Source organism: Salvelinus fontinalis, chromosome 31, assembly GCF_029448725.1.
Source record: "Salvelinus fontinalis isolate EN_2023a chromosome 31, ASM2944872v1, whole genome shotgun sequence".
Taxonomy (NCBI): Eukaryota; Metazoa; Chordata; class Actinopteri; order Salmoniformes; family Salmonidae; genus Salvelinus; species Salvelinus fontinalis.
Window position 1 is genome coordinate 4,364,389 of NC_074695.1, and position 18,796 is coordinate 4,383,184.

Consider the following 18,796-nt stretch of genomic DNA (forward strand, 5'->3'; position numbering starts at 1 on the left):
AACTGGAGACTCGGGAATCTCAGACGTCAGCGAGTTCAAGACAACTGGAGACTCGGGAATCTCAGACATCAACGAGTTCAAGACAACTGGAGACTCGGGAATCTCAGACGTCAGCGAGTTCAAGGCAACTGGAGACTCGGGAATCTCAGACATCAGCGAGTTCAAGACAACTGGAGACTCGGGAATCTCAGACGTCAGCGGGTTCAAGACAACTGGAGACTCGGGAATCTCAGACGTCAGCGAGTTCAAGACAACTGGAGACTCGGAAATCTCAGACGTCAGCGAGTTCAAGACAACTGGAGACTCGGGAATCTCAGACGTCAGCGAGTTCAAGACAACTGGAGACTCGGGAATCTCAGACGTCAGCGGGTTCAAGACAACTGGAGACTCGGGAATCTCAGACGTCAGCGGGTTCAAGACAACTGGAGACTCGGGAATCTCAGACGTCAGGGAGTTCAAGACAACAGGAGACTCGGAAAAAAAGGATCTGACTGGGAAAATACATTTAAAGGTCATCCAACTCGGAATTCCAAGTCGGGAACTCGGGCCTCTTTCTAGAGCTCCGACCTGAAGATCACTAACGTCATGATTCGCCCCCCCCCCCCCCCCCCCCCCCAAAAAATGTATTAATTTATTTTTGCTCAAAATGTGGGGCTCAAAACAGGTGGAGTCTTCCCTGAATGACAGGTCGCCACTGCTTATATGCCCCCTTTATTTATCCTACGGTCCTGACTTGGCGTAAAGGGAGAAAACTGTAAGAACGGCCCATGTTCTGAATTGTGTCGCTGTACATTTCAAAAGTCCTGAACAGCGTCCGTCCTAGCTCGCTCATTAATGTCTTAATTCGAAATTACGGATTGCCTCTAATTCGCTCGCCATCCCCATATGCCATGGTTTGTACACCTCGATTGTCAGTAGAAACCACATTTGTTCAAGCAAGTCAGCCATATCAGCTGTTTTTTTTTAAAGGCAGTAAATGAGGCTGAATGAGTTGTTTCCCTGATAGCCAATAAAGCGCTGTTGTTGGGACAGCTTTATGTATGTTGTAACAGTTTTTGGGGCACCGTTTTTCACCGTTATAGTGCAATTAATGCTGCGCTATGGCTTTGCTGGCATGGATTTTTTTTTTTTAATGGTTTGTCCCACCAAGATGTACATGCTAAAATCGCCACTGATTCAGCTCTGTCTGAGGAAAATTCTAAGAAACGGCCAAACCACCATCAGACCAAATCAGGCAGGAGAGGACACGGTCAGCCAGCTTCATATCCAATCAGAATCAACCATGCACCGGAATCAGCGAGTCCGCATGCCTGCTGTTTCCTGTCTGTGTCGAGTTGGAACCGCCGGTCTGGAACCCCCCCCCCCCTCACATTGAAATGGGCGGTCTGGAAACACAGTGAGAGGATCCTCAGGTGCTTTCCTCTGCTGACGATATTGACAGCGCGGCTTGATGTTCTTGAAAGCAGCACGGTGCACCGATATTGTTTACAAGTTTTAAAAGAGAAAGAATAGCAACAAACTCCGATTTACGTTTTGAGAATTAGCGTTGCATTTTTGGAGCCAACAATGGGGAAAGTGGAAGGAGGAATGAAATGTGTAAAATATCTACTTTTCATCTTCAACTTCATATTCTGGGTAAGTCGTGATCGTTTTTTTTTATTTATTAGGCGAAATATGTTTGAGTTTGTGTTTGAATGAAGCGGTCTGTTGTGGCGACGCTGCGGACGGTGCAGCTAACGTTCGCCTGTCCAGCCTACGACAAATGCATGTTGCATCGCCATGCGGACATACCTAACCGCAGGATTATTTTTGCCCATTGTTTGTATTTTGTAACATTGCTTCTCGAATAGCGACCTTGCAGCTCTAGTCATTTTGCCGGTTCTTTTGAGTCTCCCCCCTCGGCTATTTTTTGCCCTTTATTCATCGTGTGTATTAAGTAAATCGCGTCGGCATGGAAAGGGTGACTACTAGAAGGTTGAGTTTTGGCTCGTCGGACACATTTTCCACTGAAGGAAAATCTCCCCTTTCCCGTAGCCTTGACGCGGCGTGTTTTTGATCGGATAGAGTGAGGGAGTTATATTACGCTGGTCCGGGTTGAACTGGGCAATGGCCCGTCAAAATCATCGGGCAAAAGCAGGGAGGTCGTAGCGATCTTCTCATATCAAACAGTAATTTGCACCACTAGGTGCATCGTTCAGAAACATTAAACATGTTTTTTTTTAACATAAAATACATGTTTGAATTTAAGATCGTTTTCATTGGGAAGGCAGATGAAGCGTTTATCAAAAGCAAATCACCTTTGAATGTGAAAACACATTGGCCTGATCCTATTCATCACTCCACGTGCTTATTTACGTAGTGTTTGTTTTGAGCCGACTTCGAGAGGGGCTCATTCCCGGGAGGCAGCCAGGTTCCAAAACGAACGCTATTGTTTTACACCGGGAAACTCCTCACACTGTAACGCGGGCCAGGTAAACGAATCCCCTCGGAGTGAGTTCGGGGCGGTATGGAACAAACACCATCTCTCTCTCTCTGCGCCTGTGTCATTCATTATAAAACAGACATATGATTGATAAACACACAGTGGCGTGTATTCATGGATGTCAGACTAACCCCACATATTTCACCAATAAATTATTATTATTAATATTATTTTTTAATCTTTCGTCTCTGTGTTTTCATAATTTTGTCTGAATCTCTCCGGAGAAATAATCCAAGCGAAGGAAACAGCACCCGCCTGTCTCAGTATGTGTAGCCCATGTATCTGATGCTGTCTGGACCAAAATAGTATAACTTGTTTCCGCCGTAGCATTTGCTTGATTGATGCAGGCAAGCGGTTGGCCTCCCTTGATACAGAACAATTATAAAAGAATGAGCCAATCAGCGTTGGTCTGGTGCAGCAAAACGTTCCCCAAGGAAGGCCAGTTTGGATTTGGCTTCCGACCAAATTACTTCCGTTGCAAAACATAATTTTCAGAAAAACGTGTCTGTTTCTGGTCTGTTTCTATTTGATGTCCTGCTGTAGCTAGCATGTTAAATCGGTCCTTTCCTACGCCATGGATGGAGATGGGGATTTTGGACTTGTGGCTTTGACTTAATTCTCTGTTCAGGTAATTCTGATCTAACCATACTTTAGTGAATATGTTGGCCTGAGACGATTTAAAGTTCAATATGTAGCTTAGCTGTAGGCTCACGTTAACTAGCTAGCTAACTTAGCTGGTTCAATGTTGACCATGCGAGGAAGTCAGTTAAGCAAGCATTTTAGCTAGGTAGCCTATGACAACAAACTAAAAGTGTACTACTGTATGACCGAGTTAAAGACTGTTTTGCCAACATGAAAGAGAGGAGGGTGGCATTGGAGTTCAACTAGTCTACAAGTAGGATTAGTTAAAAAAATAAAAAATAAACATTTTACATCAGCGGACACACAGAACTGTTGAAAACATTGACTAGCCTGGCCATCCTGCAGGTCATATAACTGTTGAAAACCTTGACTTGCCTGGCCATCCTGCAGGTCATATAACTGTTGAAAACATTGACTTGCCTGGCCATCCTGCAGGTCATATAACTGTTGAAAACCTTGACTAGCCTGGCCATCCTGCAGGTCATATAACTGTTGAAAACATTGACTTGCCTGGCCATCCTGCAGGTCATATAACTGTTGAAAACCTTGACTAGCCTGGCCATCCTGCAGGTCATATAACTGTTGAAAACATTGACTTGCCTGGCCATCCTGCAGGTCATATAACTGTTGAAAACATTGACTTGCCTGGCCATCCTGCAGGTCATATAACTGTTGAAAACCTTGACTAGCCTGGCCATCCTGCAGGTCATATAACTGTTGAAAACCTTGACTTGCCTGGCCATCCTGCAGGTCATATAACTGTTGAAAACCTTGACTTGCCTGGCCATCCTGCAGGTCATATAACTGTTGAAAACATTGCCTTGCCTGGCCATCCTGCAGGTCATATAACTGTTGAAAACCTTGACTAGCCTGGCCATCCTGCAGGTCATATAACTGTTGAAAACCTTGACTTGCCTGGCCATCCTGCAGGTCATATAACTGTTGAAAACATTGCCTTGCCTGGCCATCCTGCAGGTCATATAACTGTTGAAAACCTTGACTAGCCTGGCCATCCTGCAGGTCATATAACTGTTGAAAACCTTGACTTGCCTGGCCATCCTGCAGGTCATATAACTGTTGAAAACATTGACTTGCCTGGCCATCCTGCAGGTCATATAACTGTTGAAAACATTGACTTGCCTGGCCATCCTGCAGGTCATATAACTGTTGAAAACATTAACTAGCCTGGCCATCCTGCAGGTCATATAACTGTTGAAAACATTGACTAGCCTGGCCATCCTGCAGGTCATATAACTGTTGAAAACATTGCCTTGCCTGGCCATCCTGCAGGTCATATAACTGTTGAAAACCTTGACTAGCCTGGCCATCCTGCAGGTCATATAACTGTTGAAAACCTTGACTTGCCTGGCCATCCTGCAGGTCATATAACTGTTGAAAACATTGACTTGCCTGGCCATCCTGCAGGTCATATAACTGTTGAAAACATTGCCTTGCCTGGCCATCCTGCAGGTCATATAACTGTTGAAAACCTTGACTAGTCTGGCCATTATCACGGGCCTTATTGTATATCACTGTGGCTTGGGGACTATAGAGCCTTATCACAGGCCTTATTGTATATCACTGTGGCTTAGGGGTTATAGAGCCTTATCACGGGCCTTATTGTATATCACTGTGGCTTGGGGACTATAGAGCCTTATCACAGGCCTTATTGTATACCACTGTGGCTTAGGGGTTATAGAGCCTTATCATGGGCCTTATTGTCTATCACTGTGGCTTAAATGTTAGAGCCTTATCACAGGCCTTATTGTATATCACTGTGGCTTAAATGTTATAGAGCCTTATCACAGGCCTTATTGTATATCACTGTGGCTTAAATGTTATAGAGCCTTATCATGGGCCTTATTGTATATCACTGTGGCTTAGGGGTTATAGAGCCTTATCACAGGCCTTATTGTCTATCACTGTGGCTTAAAGGTTATAGAGCCTTATCACAGGCCTTATTGTATATCACTGTGGCTTGGGGACTATAGAGCCTTATCACAGGCCTTATTGTATATCACTGTGGCTTAGGGGTTATAGAGCCTTATCACAGGCCTTATTGTATATCACTGTGGCTTAGAGGTTATATAGCCTTATCACAGGCCTTATTGTATATCACTGTGGCTTATGAGGTTATAAAGCCTTATCACGGGCCTTATTGTATATCACTGTGGCTTGGGGACTATAGAGCCTTATCACATGCCTTATTGTATACCACTGTGGCTTAGGGGTTATAGAGCCTTATCATGGGCCTTATTGTCTATCACTGTGGCTTAAATGTTATAGAGCCTTATCACAGGCCTTATTGTATATCACTGTGGCTTAAATGTTATAGAGCCTCATCATGGGCCTTATTGTATATCACTGTGGCTTAGGGGTTATAGAGCCTTATCACAGGTCTTATTGTCTATCACTGTGGCTTATGGGGTTATAAAGCCTTATCACAGGCCTTATTGTATATCACTGTGGCTTGGGGACTATAGAGCCTTATCACAGGCCTTATTGTATATCACTGTGGCTTCGGGGTTATAGAGCCTTATCACAGGCCTTATTGTATATCACTGTGGCTTAGAGGTTATATAGCCTTATCACGGGCCTTATTGTATATCACTGTGTCTTAGGGGTTATAGAGCCTTATCACGGGCCTTATTGTATATCACTGTGGCTTATGGGGTTATAAAGCCTTATCACAGGCCTTATTGTATATCACTGTGGCTTAGGGGTTATAGAGCCTTATCACAGGCCTTATTGTCTATCACTGTGGCTTAGGGGTTATAGAGCCTTATCACAGGCCTTATTGTATATCACTGTGGCTTAGAGGTTATAGAGCCTTATCATGGGCCTTATTGTCTATCACTGTGGCTTAGGGGTTATAGAGCCTTATCACAGGCCTTATTGCATATCACTGTGGCTTAAAGGTTATAGAGCCTTATCACAGGCCTTATTGTATATCACTGTGGCTTATGGAGTTATAAAGCCTTATCACGGGCCTTATTGTCTATCACTGTGGCTTAGGGGTTATAGAGCCTTATCACGGGCCTTATTGTATATCACTGTGTCTTAGAGGTTATAAAGCCTTATCACGGGCCTTATTGTATATCACTGTGTCTTAGAGGTTATAAAGCCTTATCACGGGCCTTATTGTATATCACTGTGTCTTAGAGGTTATAGAGCCTTATCACGGGCCTTATTGTATATCACTGTGTCTTAGAGGTTATAGAGCCTTATCACGGGCCTTATTGTATATCACTGTGTCTTAGAGGTTATAAAGCCTTATCACGGGCCTTATTGTATATCACTGTGTCTTAGAGGTTATAGAGCCTTATCACAGGCCTTATTGTCTATCACTGTGTCTTATTAACGAAGGGGTTATAGAGCCTTATCATAGGCCTTATTGTCTATCACTGTGTCTTATTAACGAAGGGGTTATAGAGCCTTATCACAGGCCTTATTGTATATCACTGTGGCTTATGGGGTTATAAAGCCTTATCACGGGCCTTATTGTCTATCACTGTGGCTTATTAACAAAGGGGTTATAGAGCCTTATCACGGGCCTTATTGTATATCACTGTGGCTTATTAACGAAGGGGTTATAAAGCCTTATCACGGGCCTTATTGTCTATCACTGTGTCTTATTAACGAAGGGGTTATAAAGCCTTATCACGGGCCTTATTGTATATCACTGTGTCTTAGGGGTTCTAGAGCCTTATCACAGGCCTTATTGTCTATCACTGTGGCTTAGAGGTTATAAAGCCTTATCACAGGCCTTATTGTATATCACTGTGTCTTATTAACGAAGGGGTTCTAGAGCCTTATCACGGGCCTTATTGTATATCACTGTGTCTTATTAACGAAGGGGTTATAGAGCCTTATCACGGGCCTTATTGTCTATCACTGTGTCTTATTAACGAAGGGGTTATAGAGCCTTATCACGGGCCTTATTGTCTATCACTGTGGCTTATTAACGAAGGGGTTATAAAGCCTTATCACGGGCCTTATTGTCTATCACTGTGTCTTATTAACGAAGGGGTTATAGAGCCTTATCACAGGCCTTATTGTCTATCACTGTGGCTTAGGGGTTATAGAGCCTTATCACAGGCCTTATTGTCTATCACTGTGTCTTATTAACGAAGGGGTTCTAGAGCCTTATCACAGGCCTTATTGTCTATCACTGTGTCTTATTAACGAAGGGGTTATAGAGCCTTATCACAGGCCTTATTGTCTATCACTGTGGCTTAGGGGTTATAGAGCCTTATCACAGGCCTTATTGTCTATCACTGTGTCTTATTAACGAAGGGGTTCTAGAGCCTTATCACAGGCCTTATTGTCTATCACTGTGGCTTATTAACGAAGGGGTTCTAGAGCCTTATCACGGGCCTTATTGTATATCACTGTGGCTTATTAACGAAGGGGTTCTAGAGCCTTATCACAGGCCTTATTGTATATCACTGTGTCTTATTAACGAAGGGGTTCTAGAGCCTTATCACAGGCCTTATTGTATATCACTGTGTCTTATTAACGAAGGGGTTCTAGAGCAAACACAATCATCACAACATACAGTAGGTTGTAATATGGCTTTTATACAAGCTTGGCTTCCCGAGTGATTTCCCCCCACGTACCGCTACTGTAAACACACACAAACTTAAAGTGTATTGGTTGTGTACACAGCTAAGCAGATGTAATAGCGGGTGCAGTGAAATGCTTATATTAACTAGCTCCAAGCAACGCAGTGAAATGTCACACAGGCAGTGCTTGGACTGTTTACATTGAGGTGCAGGAGAGAGCCACACAATACATCTGATATAGTGTGTTCTGTAAAAGGATCGGGCGCTCGAGCGATTTGAGGTGCCAGTACTTCGGCTCCTGTGAGCGGTAGACCATTTGAGGTGCCAGTACTTCGGCTCCTGTGAGCGGTAGACCATTTGGGGTGCCAGTACTTCGGCTCCTGTGAGCGGTAGACTATTTGAGGTGCCAGTACCTCGGCTCCTGTGAGCGGTAGACTATTTGAGGTGCCAGTACTTCGGCTCCTGTGAGCGGTAGACCATTTGAGGTGCCAGTACTTCGGCTCCTGTGAGCGGTAGACTATTTGAGGTGCCAGTACTTCGGCTCCTGTGAGCGGTAGACCATTTGAGGTGCCAGTACCTCGGCTCCTGTGAGCGGTAGACTATTTGAGGTGCCAGTACTTCGGCTCCTGTGAGCGGTAGACCATTTGAGGTGCCAGTACTTCGGCTCCTGTGAGCGGTAGATCATTTGAGGTGCCAGTACTTCGGCTCCTGTGAGCGGTAGATCATTTGAGGTGCCAGTACTTCGGCTCCTGTGAGCGGTAGACCATTAGAGGTGCCAGTACTTCGGCTCCTGTGAGCTCCTGCCCATTTAGAGCACTGCGAACGGGTACACAAATTATCAATTACAAAAAAAAAAAAAAATGACGGAAATATTCCAATTACTCTGAGGTATTGAACGGCCGCTTTTCAACACTGTTGGATTTTCTAGGCCTGCTTACATTATGCCCTTATTTAGAAGTTGCATGGCACAAATAGTAGTTTTTCCATTTCCTTAAAGTCCCAATATGTAACTTTTTTGGGCGAATTGACCAAATTCACATAGAAATGTAGTTGTAGATCTGTCATTCTACTTGACCGCAAGTCTAAGAAGCAGTATATCTGTTCTATGTGTGCCATTTCTATGCTTCCTGTTCTTTAAGCTTTGTACGTGCATCTTTTACTGTGGGTTTTGTACACTAGTTGAAACAACAGTATTTTTAGTTATGTAAAATAAACTTCATAGTGGTTTAGATGGTACAATGATTCTCTACATTATACGAGTTTATTTTTGTCACAAACTAAAATTAAGCGAACGATTCGAATTTTCACACCTAGTAAATGGCGTAGGGATTTATGCGTAGTGCGGCTTTAAAGTCATCTCATCTCTGCTCAGACGGTAGCAGTCAGCCAGCCAAACTCTATTATCTCTACCATCTCACGTTATCTCTGTTCTTCCCGTATTGTCTGTAGTCATCCTATTTAGGTAGCCTGACTAAGTACGCTGCAGAGCTGTTTGGGGAAAAACAAAGTGACCCGTTTTTCAAATTAGATAAGGCGTACTTTCACAAACTCTCTCGTTGTTGTGTACATTTGTCTATCGCTGCGGCGTATGTGGTCTGTGTGTATCTAACCTAAGTAGCAAGCCTAATGGTTTACCCATTTGTAAAAACAAGCGCAATGGATTATGGTCATCGTAGTTAATTACCAGGTTTTATGAACGGAACGAGGTTGAATATTTGCTTAATGAAAGCTACAACTCCCAGCATCCCATATAGTTCTTGACTTAATTTCTGTCGTGAATGATTTGATTTCTCTAGAGAACTGGCTCACACACAACAACAAAAAACCCAGAACTAAATGGAATTCAAGTAGTAGAACCGATGTGTGTCAATTAGTTACGTTTTAATGGAAAAAAAAACAATAATGGGTTAATCGCTGAGCACTGACAAGTAGCCTCGTTATGCACATGCAACAGCTGCAATTTTTAATTTATTCATATCGATACAGGCTTTAGGCTGCCCTTGGGCCTTGGGTAGAATATCAGAAGCCAACTCCCAGGCCGCGAAGACCAACTCTAGGTTCACAAGGTTGTCCCAAGCACCTGCGCTCTCTCTTTCTCTGTCTCTCACACACACAACAGGAAGTGAAGAAAGTGTTGTCGCTGTGACAGGAAGTGAAGAAACTGTTGCCACTGTACTTGAACTTAGCCTCTGATGAAATCAGTGACACACATGCTGCCGTGACACTTTAGACTCACGAGCAGGGTTTTCGTTAGCCGGTAATAGCTGATAAATACAATTTGGTTCCCGGTCAATTGTCCAGGAGGACAAGAAACGATCCCTTTGTGAAATAATGTTTCATAGCCTCGACACTGATGGAAATACCAGTTGACTGGGCAGCTGTATAGCCTCGACACTGATGTAAATACCAGTTGACTGGTCATGCTGTATAGCCTCGACACTGATGGAAATACCAGTCAATAAATACATTTGACTAGTCATGCTCGTTGGTCTATAAGTTCATTTGCATAATTTAGTGGAATTAAATTGGTGCTTGTTTACAATATATTCGTTATGTATTAGGGATGCACCGATATGACATTTTTGACTGATACCGATTATTAAAAGTTTTAGCAGCCTTTTAAGCATTCTAGTACAGTTTTAAATAGTTGACACACCACACTGACCAAAAAGTTATTTTGTTGGTATTTACGTATGTCCCCATTTACCAGTAAAACACCATCAAATCCTATTTATTTCACTTACTCGCTGTTTCGTTGTTCATTTTGTTCAGTCGTTTCATTCTCAACCAGTATTTCATCATACATGCAGTGAAGTTTCAGCTGTGTGTGGCCTCTCGTCTTTGGTCACTGTGTCCGTTTCCATCTTGTCCAGCTGTGTCTGTAACATTTCACATAAAACGCTGTTTCTTGCCTGGGTTTGGCCTCGGTAGAGTTGCTCAGAAAGTGACTTTTTTGGACCTGAAAGCCAAAACATTCGTGAGATTTAAGGTACTGGAAGTTGACTCATTTTGCATATTCCACCATTTACGTTTCAATTGACAGTTTAGTTGAATTTATGATTCATAAAACACATTCAAATCAAAATCAGATACAATAGAAAAAATGACTTTCTTCAGTAAGAAGGTAATCAATATTTTGAATTACCTGACTGTGACCAGAACATCCAGTATTTGTAGTGGGGTTCCAGCAACGAGGTCCTTTTGTAAAACGTAAAGTGGATTTACCTAGTTGGGTAGAGACCCGCGGAACCTCGAGTTACCAAACCTTGTGGATGGGTTTGGATTCTCGTGTAGTAGAGCTTTTGTAATGAAGGGATCTATGGGACTTCATTTAGCAGACGGTCTTATCCAGAGCAAATTACAGGAGCAATTAAGGTTAAGTGCCTTGATTAACGGGAACATCGACAGATTTTTCAGCTAGTTGGCAAAAGGGATTTTGAAGGAGCGACATTTTCAGTTAGTGGCTCAACGATCTTAACTGCTAGGCGACCTGCCACCATGAGACATCCTTGCTTCATCACTGGAAAAGATACGGTTTACTGTTTTATATCATTAATAATATATAATTTATAAGCTTCCAAACAGCGTTGTCAAAGTCATTTATTGTCACTTAAAAAAAAATCCTTTTAACGTAAAATTATTTAAAAAATGCGTAAAACTATATTTCCCCCCCCCCGTACTTTCATAGGTTATAGCTCGGACCCTATTTTCCATACTCGTAGGTGTTTGTGTTGTATGTCGGTTGAGACGCAACATGCTGTTGAATAAAGGGGGGGGGGGGGGGGGGGGGGGGGGGTGTCATGTCAATCATACGAATAGAATTGATTTTAAATTGAAACGTCAACTTCTAATTACTACCGCAAAGAGGTCCAATGGCAACTTAAATGGTCATGTCTATTGTATTATCAATATTCCTATAGGTTTCCTCTGAAGGATTGACAGGTTCATTTAAACAACAGATATGTCAGCAGGCAGCCTAGTGGTTAGAGTGGAGCGTTGGGCCAGTAACCAGCAGGCAGCCTAGTGGTTAGAGTGGAGCGTTGGGCCAGTAACCAGCAGGCAGCCTAGTGGTTAGAGTGGAGCGTTGGGCCAGTAACCAGCAGGCAGCCTAGTGGTTAGAGTGGAGCGTTGGGCCAGTAACCAGCAGGCAGCCTAGTGGTTAGAGTGGAGCGTTGGGCCAGTAACCAGCAGGCAGCCTAGTGGTTAGAGTGGAGCGTTGGGCCAGTAACCGGCAGGGTAGCCTATTGGTTAGAGTGGAGCGTTGGGCCAGTAACCGGCAGGGTAGCCTATTGGTTAGAGTGGAGCGTTGGGCCAGTAACCGGCAGGGAGCCTAGTGGTTAGAGTGGAGCGTTGGGCCAGTAACCGGCAGGCAGCCTAGTGGTTAGAGTGGAGCGTTGGGCCAGTAACCGGCAGGGAGCCTAGTGGTTAGAGTGGAGCGTTCAATTCCCACGGGGGGAGCAGGATGAATATGTATGAACTTTCCAATTTGTAAGTCGCTCTGGATAAGAGCGTCTGCTAAATGACTTAAATGTAATGCAAATGTAACCGGCAGGTAGCCTAGTGGTTAGAGCGTTGGGCCAGTAACCGGCAGGTATCCTAGTGGTTAGAGCGTTTGGCCAGTAACCGGCAGGGAGCCTAGTGGTTAGAGCGTTGGGCCAGTAACCGGCAGGTGGCCTAGTGGTTAGAGCGTTGGGCCAGTAACCGGCAGGTAGCCTAGTGGTTAGAGCGTTGGGCCAGTAACCGGCAGGTAGCCTAGTGGTTAGAGCGTTGGGCCAGTAACCGGCAGGTAGCCTAGTGGTTAGAGCGTTGGGCCAGTAACCGGCAGGTATCCTAGTGGTTAGAGCGTTGGGCCAGTAACCGGCAGGTGGCCTAGTGGTTAGAGCGTTGGGCCAGTAACCGGCAGGTGGCCTAGTGGTTAGAGCGTTGGGCCAGTAACCGGCAGGTATCCTAGTGGTTAGAGCGTTGGGCCACTAACCGGCATGTATCCTAGTGGTTAGAGCGTTGGGCCAGTAACCGGCAGGTATCCTAGTGGTTAGAGCGTCGGGCCAGTAACCGGCAGGTGGCCTAGTGGTTAGAGTGTTGGGACAGGAACCAGCAGGTAGCCGAGTGGTTAGAGTGTTGGGCCAGTAACCGGCAGGTATCCTAGTGGTTAGAGCGTTGGGCCAGTAACCGGCAGGTATCCTAGTGGTTAGAGCGTTGGGCCAGTAACCGGCAGGGAGCCTAGTGGTTAGAGCGTTGGGCCAGTAACCGGCAGGTGGCCTAGTGGTTAGAGCGTTGGGCCAGTAACCGGCAGGTAGCCTAGTGGTTAGAGCGTTGGGCCAGTAACCGGCAGGTAGCCTAGTGGTTAGAGCGTTGGGCCAGTAACCGGCAGGTAGCCTAGTGGTTAGAGCGTCGGGCCAGTAACCGGCAGGTAGCCTAGTGGTTAGAGCGTCGGGCCAGTAACCGGCAGGTAGCCTAGTGGTTAGAGCGTCGGGCCAGTAACCGGCAGGTAGCCTAGTGGTTAGAGCGTCGGGCCAGTAACCGGCAGGTAGCCTAGTGGTTAGAGCGTCGGGCCAGTAACCGGCAGGTAGCCTAGTGGTTAGAGCGTCGGGCCAGTAACCGGCAGGTAGCCTAGTGGTTAGAGCGTCGGGCCAGTAACCGGCAGGTAGCCTAGTGGTTAGAGTGGAGCGTTGGGCCAGTAACCGGCAGGCAGCCTAGTGGTTAGAGTGGAGCGTTGGGCCAGTAACCGGCAGGCAGCCTAGTGGTTAGAGTGGAGCGTTGGGCCAGTAACCGGCAGGCAGCCTAGTGGTTAGAGTGGAGCGTTGGGCCAGTAACCGGCAGGCAGCCTAGTGGTTAGAGTGGAGCGTTGGGCCAGTAACCGGCAGGCAGCCTAGTGGTTAGAGTGGAGCGTTGGGCCAGTAACCGGCAGGCAGCCTAGTGGTTAGAGTGGAGCGTTGGGCCAGTAACCGGCAGGCAGCCTAGTGGTTAGAGTGGAGCGTTGGGCCAGTAACCGGCAGGCAGCCTAGTGGTTAGAGTGGAGCGTTGGGCCAGTAACCGGCAGGCAGCCTAGTGGTTAGAGTGGAGCGTTGGGCCAGTAACCGGCAGGCAGCCTAGTGGTTAGAGTGGAGCGTTGGGCCAGTAACCGGCAGGCAGCCTAGTGGTTAGAGTGGAGCGTTGGGCCAGTAACCGGCAGGCAGCCTAGTGGTTAGAGTGGAGCGTTGGGCCAGTAACCAGCAGGCAGCCTAGTGGTTAGAGTGGAGCGTTGGGCCAGTAACCAGCAGGCAGCCTAGTGGTTAGAGTGGAGCGTTGGGCCAGTAACCAGCAGGCAGCCTAGTGGTTAGAGTGGAGCGTTGGGCCAGTAACCAGCAGGCAGCCTAGTGGTTAGAGTGGAGCGTTGGGCCAGTAACCAGCAGGCAGCCTAGTGGTTAGAGTGGAGCGTTGGGCCAGTAACCAGCAGGCAGCCTAGTGGTTAGAGTGGAGCGTTGGGCCAGTAACCAGCAGGCAGCCTAGTGGTTAGAGTGGAGCGTTGGGCCAGTAACCAGCAGGCAGCCTAGTGGTTAGAGTGGAGCGTTGGGCCAGTAACCAGCAGGCAGCCTAGTGGTTAGAGTGGAGCGTTGGGCCAGTAACCAGCAGGCAGCCTAGTGGTTAGAGTGGAGCGTTGGGCCAGTAACCAGCAGGCAGCCTAGTGGTTAGAGTGGAGCGTTGGGCCAGTAACCAGCAGGCAGCCTAGTGGTTAGAGTGGAGCGTTGGGCCAGTAACCAGCAGGCAGCCTAGTGGTTAGAGTGGAGCGTTGGGCCAGTAACCAGCAGGCAGCCTAGTGGTTAGAGTGGAGCGTTGGGCCAGTAACCAGCAGGCAGCCTAGTGGTTAGAGTGGAGCGTTGGGCCAGTAACCAGCAGGCAGCCTAGTGGTTAGAGTGGAGCGTTGGGCCAGTAACCAGCAGGCAGCCTAGTGATTAGAGTGGAGCGTTGGGCCAGTAACCAGCTGGTAGCCTAGTGGTTAGAGGCAGGGAGCCTAGTGGTTAGAGTGGAGCGTTGGGCCAGTAACCGGCAGGCAGCCTAGTGGTTAGAGTGGAGCGTTGGGCCAGTAACCGGCAGGGAGCCTAGTGGTTAGAGTGGAGCGTTGGGCCAGTAACCGGCAGGGTAGCCTAGTGGTTAGAGTGGAGCGTTGGGCCAGTAACCGGCAGGGAGCCTAGTGGTTAGAGTGGAGCGTTGGGCCAGTAACCGGCAGGCAGCCTAGTGGTTAGAGTGGAGCGTTGGGCCAGTAACCGGCAGGGAGCCTAGTGGTTAAAGTGGAGCGTTCAATTCCCACGGGGGGAGCAGGATGAATATGTATGAACTTTCCAATTTGTAAGTCGCTCTGGATAAGAGCGTCTGCTAAATGACTTAAATGTAATGCAAATGTAACCGGCAGGTAGCCTAGTGGTTAGAGCGTTGGGCCAGTAACCGGCAGGGAGCCTAGTGGTTAGAGCGTTGGGCCAGTAACCGGCAGGTGGCCTAGTGGTTAGAGCGTTGGGCCAGTAACCGGCAGGTAGCCTAGTGGTTAGAGCGTTGGGCCAGTAACCGGCAGGGAGCCTAGTGGTTAGAGCGTTGGGCCAGTAACCGGCAGGTGGCCTAGTGGTTAGAGCGTTGGGCCAGTAACCGGCAGGTGGCCTAGTGGTTAGAGCGTTGGGCCAGTAACCGGCAGGTAGCCTAGTGGTTAGAGCGTTGGGCCAGTAACCGGCAGGTAGCCTAGTGGTTAGAGCGTTGGGCCAGTAACCGGCAGGTAGCCTAGTGGTTAGAGCGTTGGGCCAGTAACCGGCAGGTATCCTAGTGGTTAGAGCGTTGGGCCAGTAACCGGCAGGTAGCCTAGTGGTTAGAGCGTCGGGCCAGTAACCGGCAGGTAGCCTAGTGGTTAGAGCGTCGGGCCAGTAACCGGCAGGTAGCCTAGTGGTTAGAGCGTCGGGCCAGTAACCGGCAGGTAGCCTAGTGGTTAGAGCGTCGGGCCAGTAACCGGCAGGTAGCCTAGTGGTTAGAGCGTCGGGCCAGTAACCGGCAGGTAGCCTAGTGGTTAGAGCGTCGGGCCAGTAACCGGCAGGTAGCCTAGTGGTTAGAGCGTCGGGCCAGTAACCGGCAGGTAGCCTAGTGGTTAGAGCGTCGGGCCAGTAACCGGCAGGTAGCCTAGTGGTTAGAGCGTCGGGCCAGTAACCGGCAGGTAGCCTAGTGGTTAGAGCGTCGGGCCAGTAACCGGCAGGTAGCCTAGTGGTTAGAGCGTCGGGCCAGTAACCGGCAGGTAGCCTAGTGGTTAGAGCGTCGGGCCAGTAACCGGCAGGTAGCCTAGTGGTTAGAGCGTCGGGCCAGTAACCGGCAGGTAGCCTAGTGGTTAGAGCGTCGGGCCAGTAACCGGCAGGTAGCCTAGTGGTTAGAGCGTCGGGCCAGTAACCGGCAGGTAGCCTAGTGATTAGAGCGTCGGGCCAGTAACCGGCAGGTAGCCTAGTGGTTAGAGCGTCGGGCCAGTAACCGGCAGGTAGCCTAGTGGTTAGAGCGTCGGGCCAGTAACCGGCAGGTAGCCTAGTGGTTAGAGCGTCGGGCCAGTAACCGGCAGGTAGCCTAGTGGTTAGAGCGTCGGGCCAGTAACCGGCAGGTATCCTAGTGGTTAGAGCGTCGGGCCAGTAACCGGCAGGTATCCTAGTGGTTAGAGCGTTGGGCCAGTAACCAGCAGGTGGCCTAGTGGTTAGAGCGTTGGGCCAGTAACCGGCAGGTAGCCTAGTGGTTAGAGCGTTGGACTAGTAACCGGCAGGTATCCTAGTGGTTAGAGCGTTGGGCCAGTAACCGGCAGGTGGCCTAGTGGTTAGAGCGTTGGGCCAGTAACCGGCAGGTGGCCTAGTGGTTAGAGCGTTGGGCCAGTAACCGGCAGGTGGCCTAGTGGTTAGAGCGTTGGGCCAGTAACCGGCAGGTATCCTAGTGGTTAGAGCGTTGGGCCACTAACCGGCATGTATCCTAGTGGTTAGAGCGTTGGGCCAGTAACCGGCAGGTATCCTAGTGGTTAGAGCGTTGGGCCAGTAACCAGCAGGTGGCCTAGTGGTTAGAGCGTTGGGCCAGTAACCGGCAGGTGGCCTAGTGGTTAGAGCGTTGGACTAGTAACCGGCAGGTATCCTAGTGGTTAGAGCGTTGGGCCAGTAACCGGCAGGTAGCCTAGTGGTTAGAGCGTTGGGCCAGTAACCAGCAGGTAGCCTAGTGGTTAGAGCGTTGGGCCAGTAACCAGCAGGTGGGCTAGTGGTTAGAGCGTTGGGCCAGTAACCAGCAGGTATCCTAGTGGTTGGAGCGTTGGGCCAGTAACCAGCAGGTAGCCTAGTGGTTAGAGCGTTGGGCCAGTAACCAGCAGGTAGCCTAGTGGTTAGAGCGTTGGACCAGTAACCAGCAGGTAGCCTAGTGGTTAGAGCGTTGGACCAGTAACCAGCAGGTAGCCTAGTGGTTAGAGCGTTGGACTAGTAACCAGCAGGTAGCCTAGCGGTTAGAGCGTTGGGCTAGTAACCAGCAGGTAGCCTAGTGGTTAGAGCAGGTAGCCTAGTGGTTAGAGCGTTGGACTAGTAACCAGCAGGTAGCCTAGTGGTTAGAGCGTTGGACTAGTAACCGGCAGGTGGCCTAGTGGTTAGAGCGTTGGACTAGTAACCGGCAGTTATCCTAGTGGTTAGAGCGTTGGGCCAGTAACCGGCAGGTGGCCTAGTGGTTAGAGCGTTGGGCCAGTAACCGGCAGGTGGCCTAGTGGTTAGAGCGTTGGGCCACTAACCGGCATGTATCCTAGTGGTTAGAGCGTCGGGCCAGTAACCGGCAGGTATCCTAGTGGTTAGAGCGTCGGGCCAGTAACCGGCAGGTATCCTATTGGTTAGAGCGTTGGGCCAGTAACCGGCAGGGAGCCTAGTGGTTAGAGCGTTGGGCCTGTAACCGGCAGGGAGCCTAGTGGTTAGAGCGTTGGGCCAGTAACCGGCAGGTATCCTAGTGGTTAGAGCGTTGGGCCAGTAACCGGCAGGGAGCCTAGTGGTTAGAGTGTTGGGCCAGTAACCGTCAGGGAGCCTAGTGGTTAGAGCGTTGGGCCAGTAACCGTCAGGGAGCCTCGTGGTTAGAGCGTTGGGCCAGTAACCGGCAGGTGGCCTAGTGGCTAGAGCGTTTGGCCAGTAACCGGCAGGTAGCCTAGTGGTTAGAGTGTTGGGCCAGTAACCGGCAGGTGGCCTAGTGGTTAGAGAGTTGGACCAGTAACCGGCAGGTAGCCTAGTGGTTAGAGCGTTGGACTAGTAACCAGCAGGTTACCTAGTGGTTAGAGTGTTGGGCTAGTAACCAGCAGGTAGCCTAGTGGTTAGAGCGTTGGGCCAGTAACCAGCAGGTAGCCTAGTGGTCAGAGCGTTGGACTAGTAACCGGCAGGTGGCCTAGTGGTTAGAGCGTTGGGCCAGTAACCGGCAGGTAGCCTAGTGGTTAGAGCGTTGGACTAGTAACCAGCAGGTATCCTAGTGGTTAGAGCGTTGGGTCAGTAACCAGCAGGTAGCCTAGTGGTTAGAGCGTTGGGCCAGTAACCGGCAGGTGGTTAGAGCGTTGGGTCAGTAACCAGCAGGTAGCCTAGTGGTTAGAGCGTTGGGTCAGTAACCAGCAGGTAGCCTAGTGGTTAGAGCGTTGGACTAGTAACCAGCAGGTAGCCTAGTGGTTAGAGCGTTGGGCCAGTAACCAGCAGGTATCCTAGTGGTTAGAGTGTTGGACTAGTAACCAGCAGGTAGCCTAGTGGTTAGAGCGTTGGACTAGTAACCAGCAGGTAGCCTAGTGGTTAGAGCGTTGGGCCAGTAACCAGCAGGTGGCCTAGTGGTTAGAGTGTTGGACTAGTAACCAGCAGGTATCCTAGTGGTTAGAGTTGGACTAGTAACCAGCAGGTATCCTAGTGGTTAGAGCGTTGGGCCAGTAACCGGCAGGTCGCCCAGTGGTTAGAGCGTTGGGCCAGTAACCGGCAGGTGTTTAGAGCGTTGGGCCAGTAACCGGCAGGTCGCCCAGTGGTTAGAGCGTTGGGCCAGTAACCGGCAGGTGGTTAGAGCGTTGGGCCAGTAACCGGCAGGTGGCCTAGTGGTTAGAGCGTTGGGCCAGTAACCGGCAGGTGGTTAGAGCGTTGGG

At 48.8% G+C, this 18,796-nt stretch overlaps 1 protein-coding gene across 2 annotated transcripts in view; it reads left to right on the plus strand.

Moving 5' to 3' along the window:
- The first annotated feature begins 1,372 nt into the window (after positions 1-1,372).
- Positions 1,373-18,796, plus strand: part of LOC129829439 (CD9 antigen-like) — a 101,206-nt gene continuing 83,782 nt past the window's right edge. For both annotated transcript variants that reach the window (XR_008755390.1, XM_055891134.1), the window contains exon 1: positions 1,373-1,635. Coding sequence is in view for 1 of the 2 variants with exons in the window: in XM_055891134.1 (XP_055747109.1) it covers positions 1,567-1,635 (69 nt within the window). In the remaining variant the exon portion in view is untranslated. The remainder of the gene's footprint in view (positions 1,636-18,796) is intronic.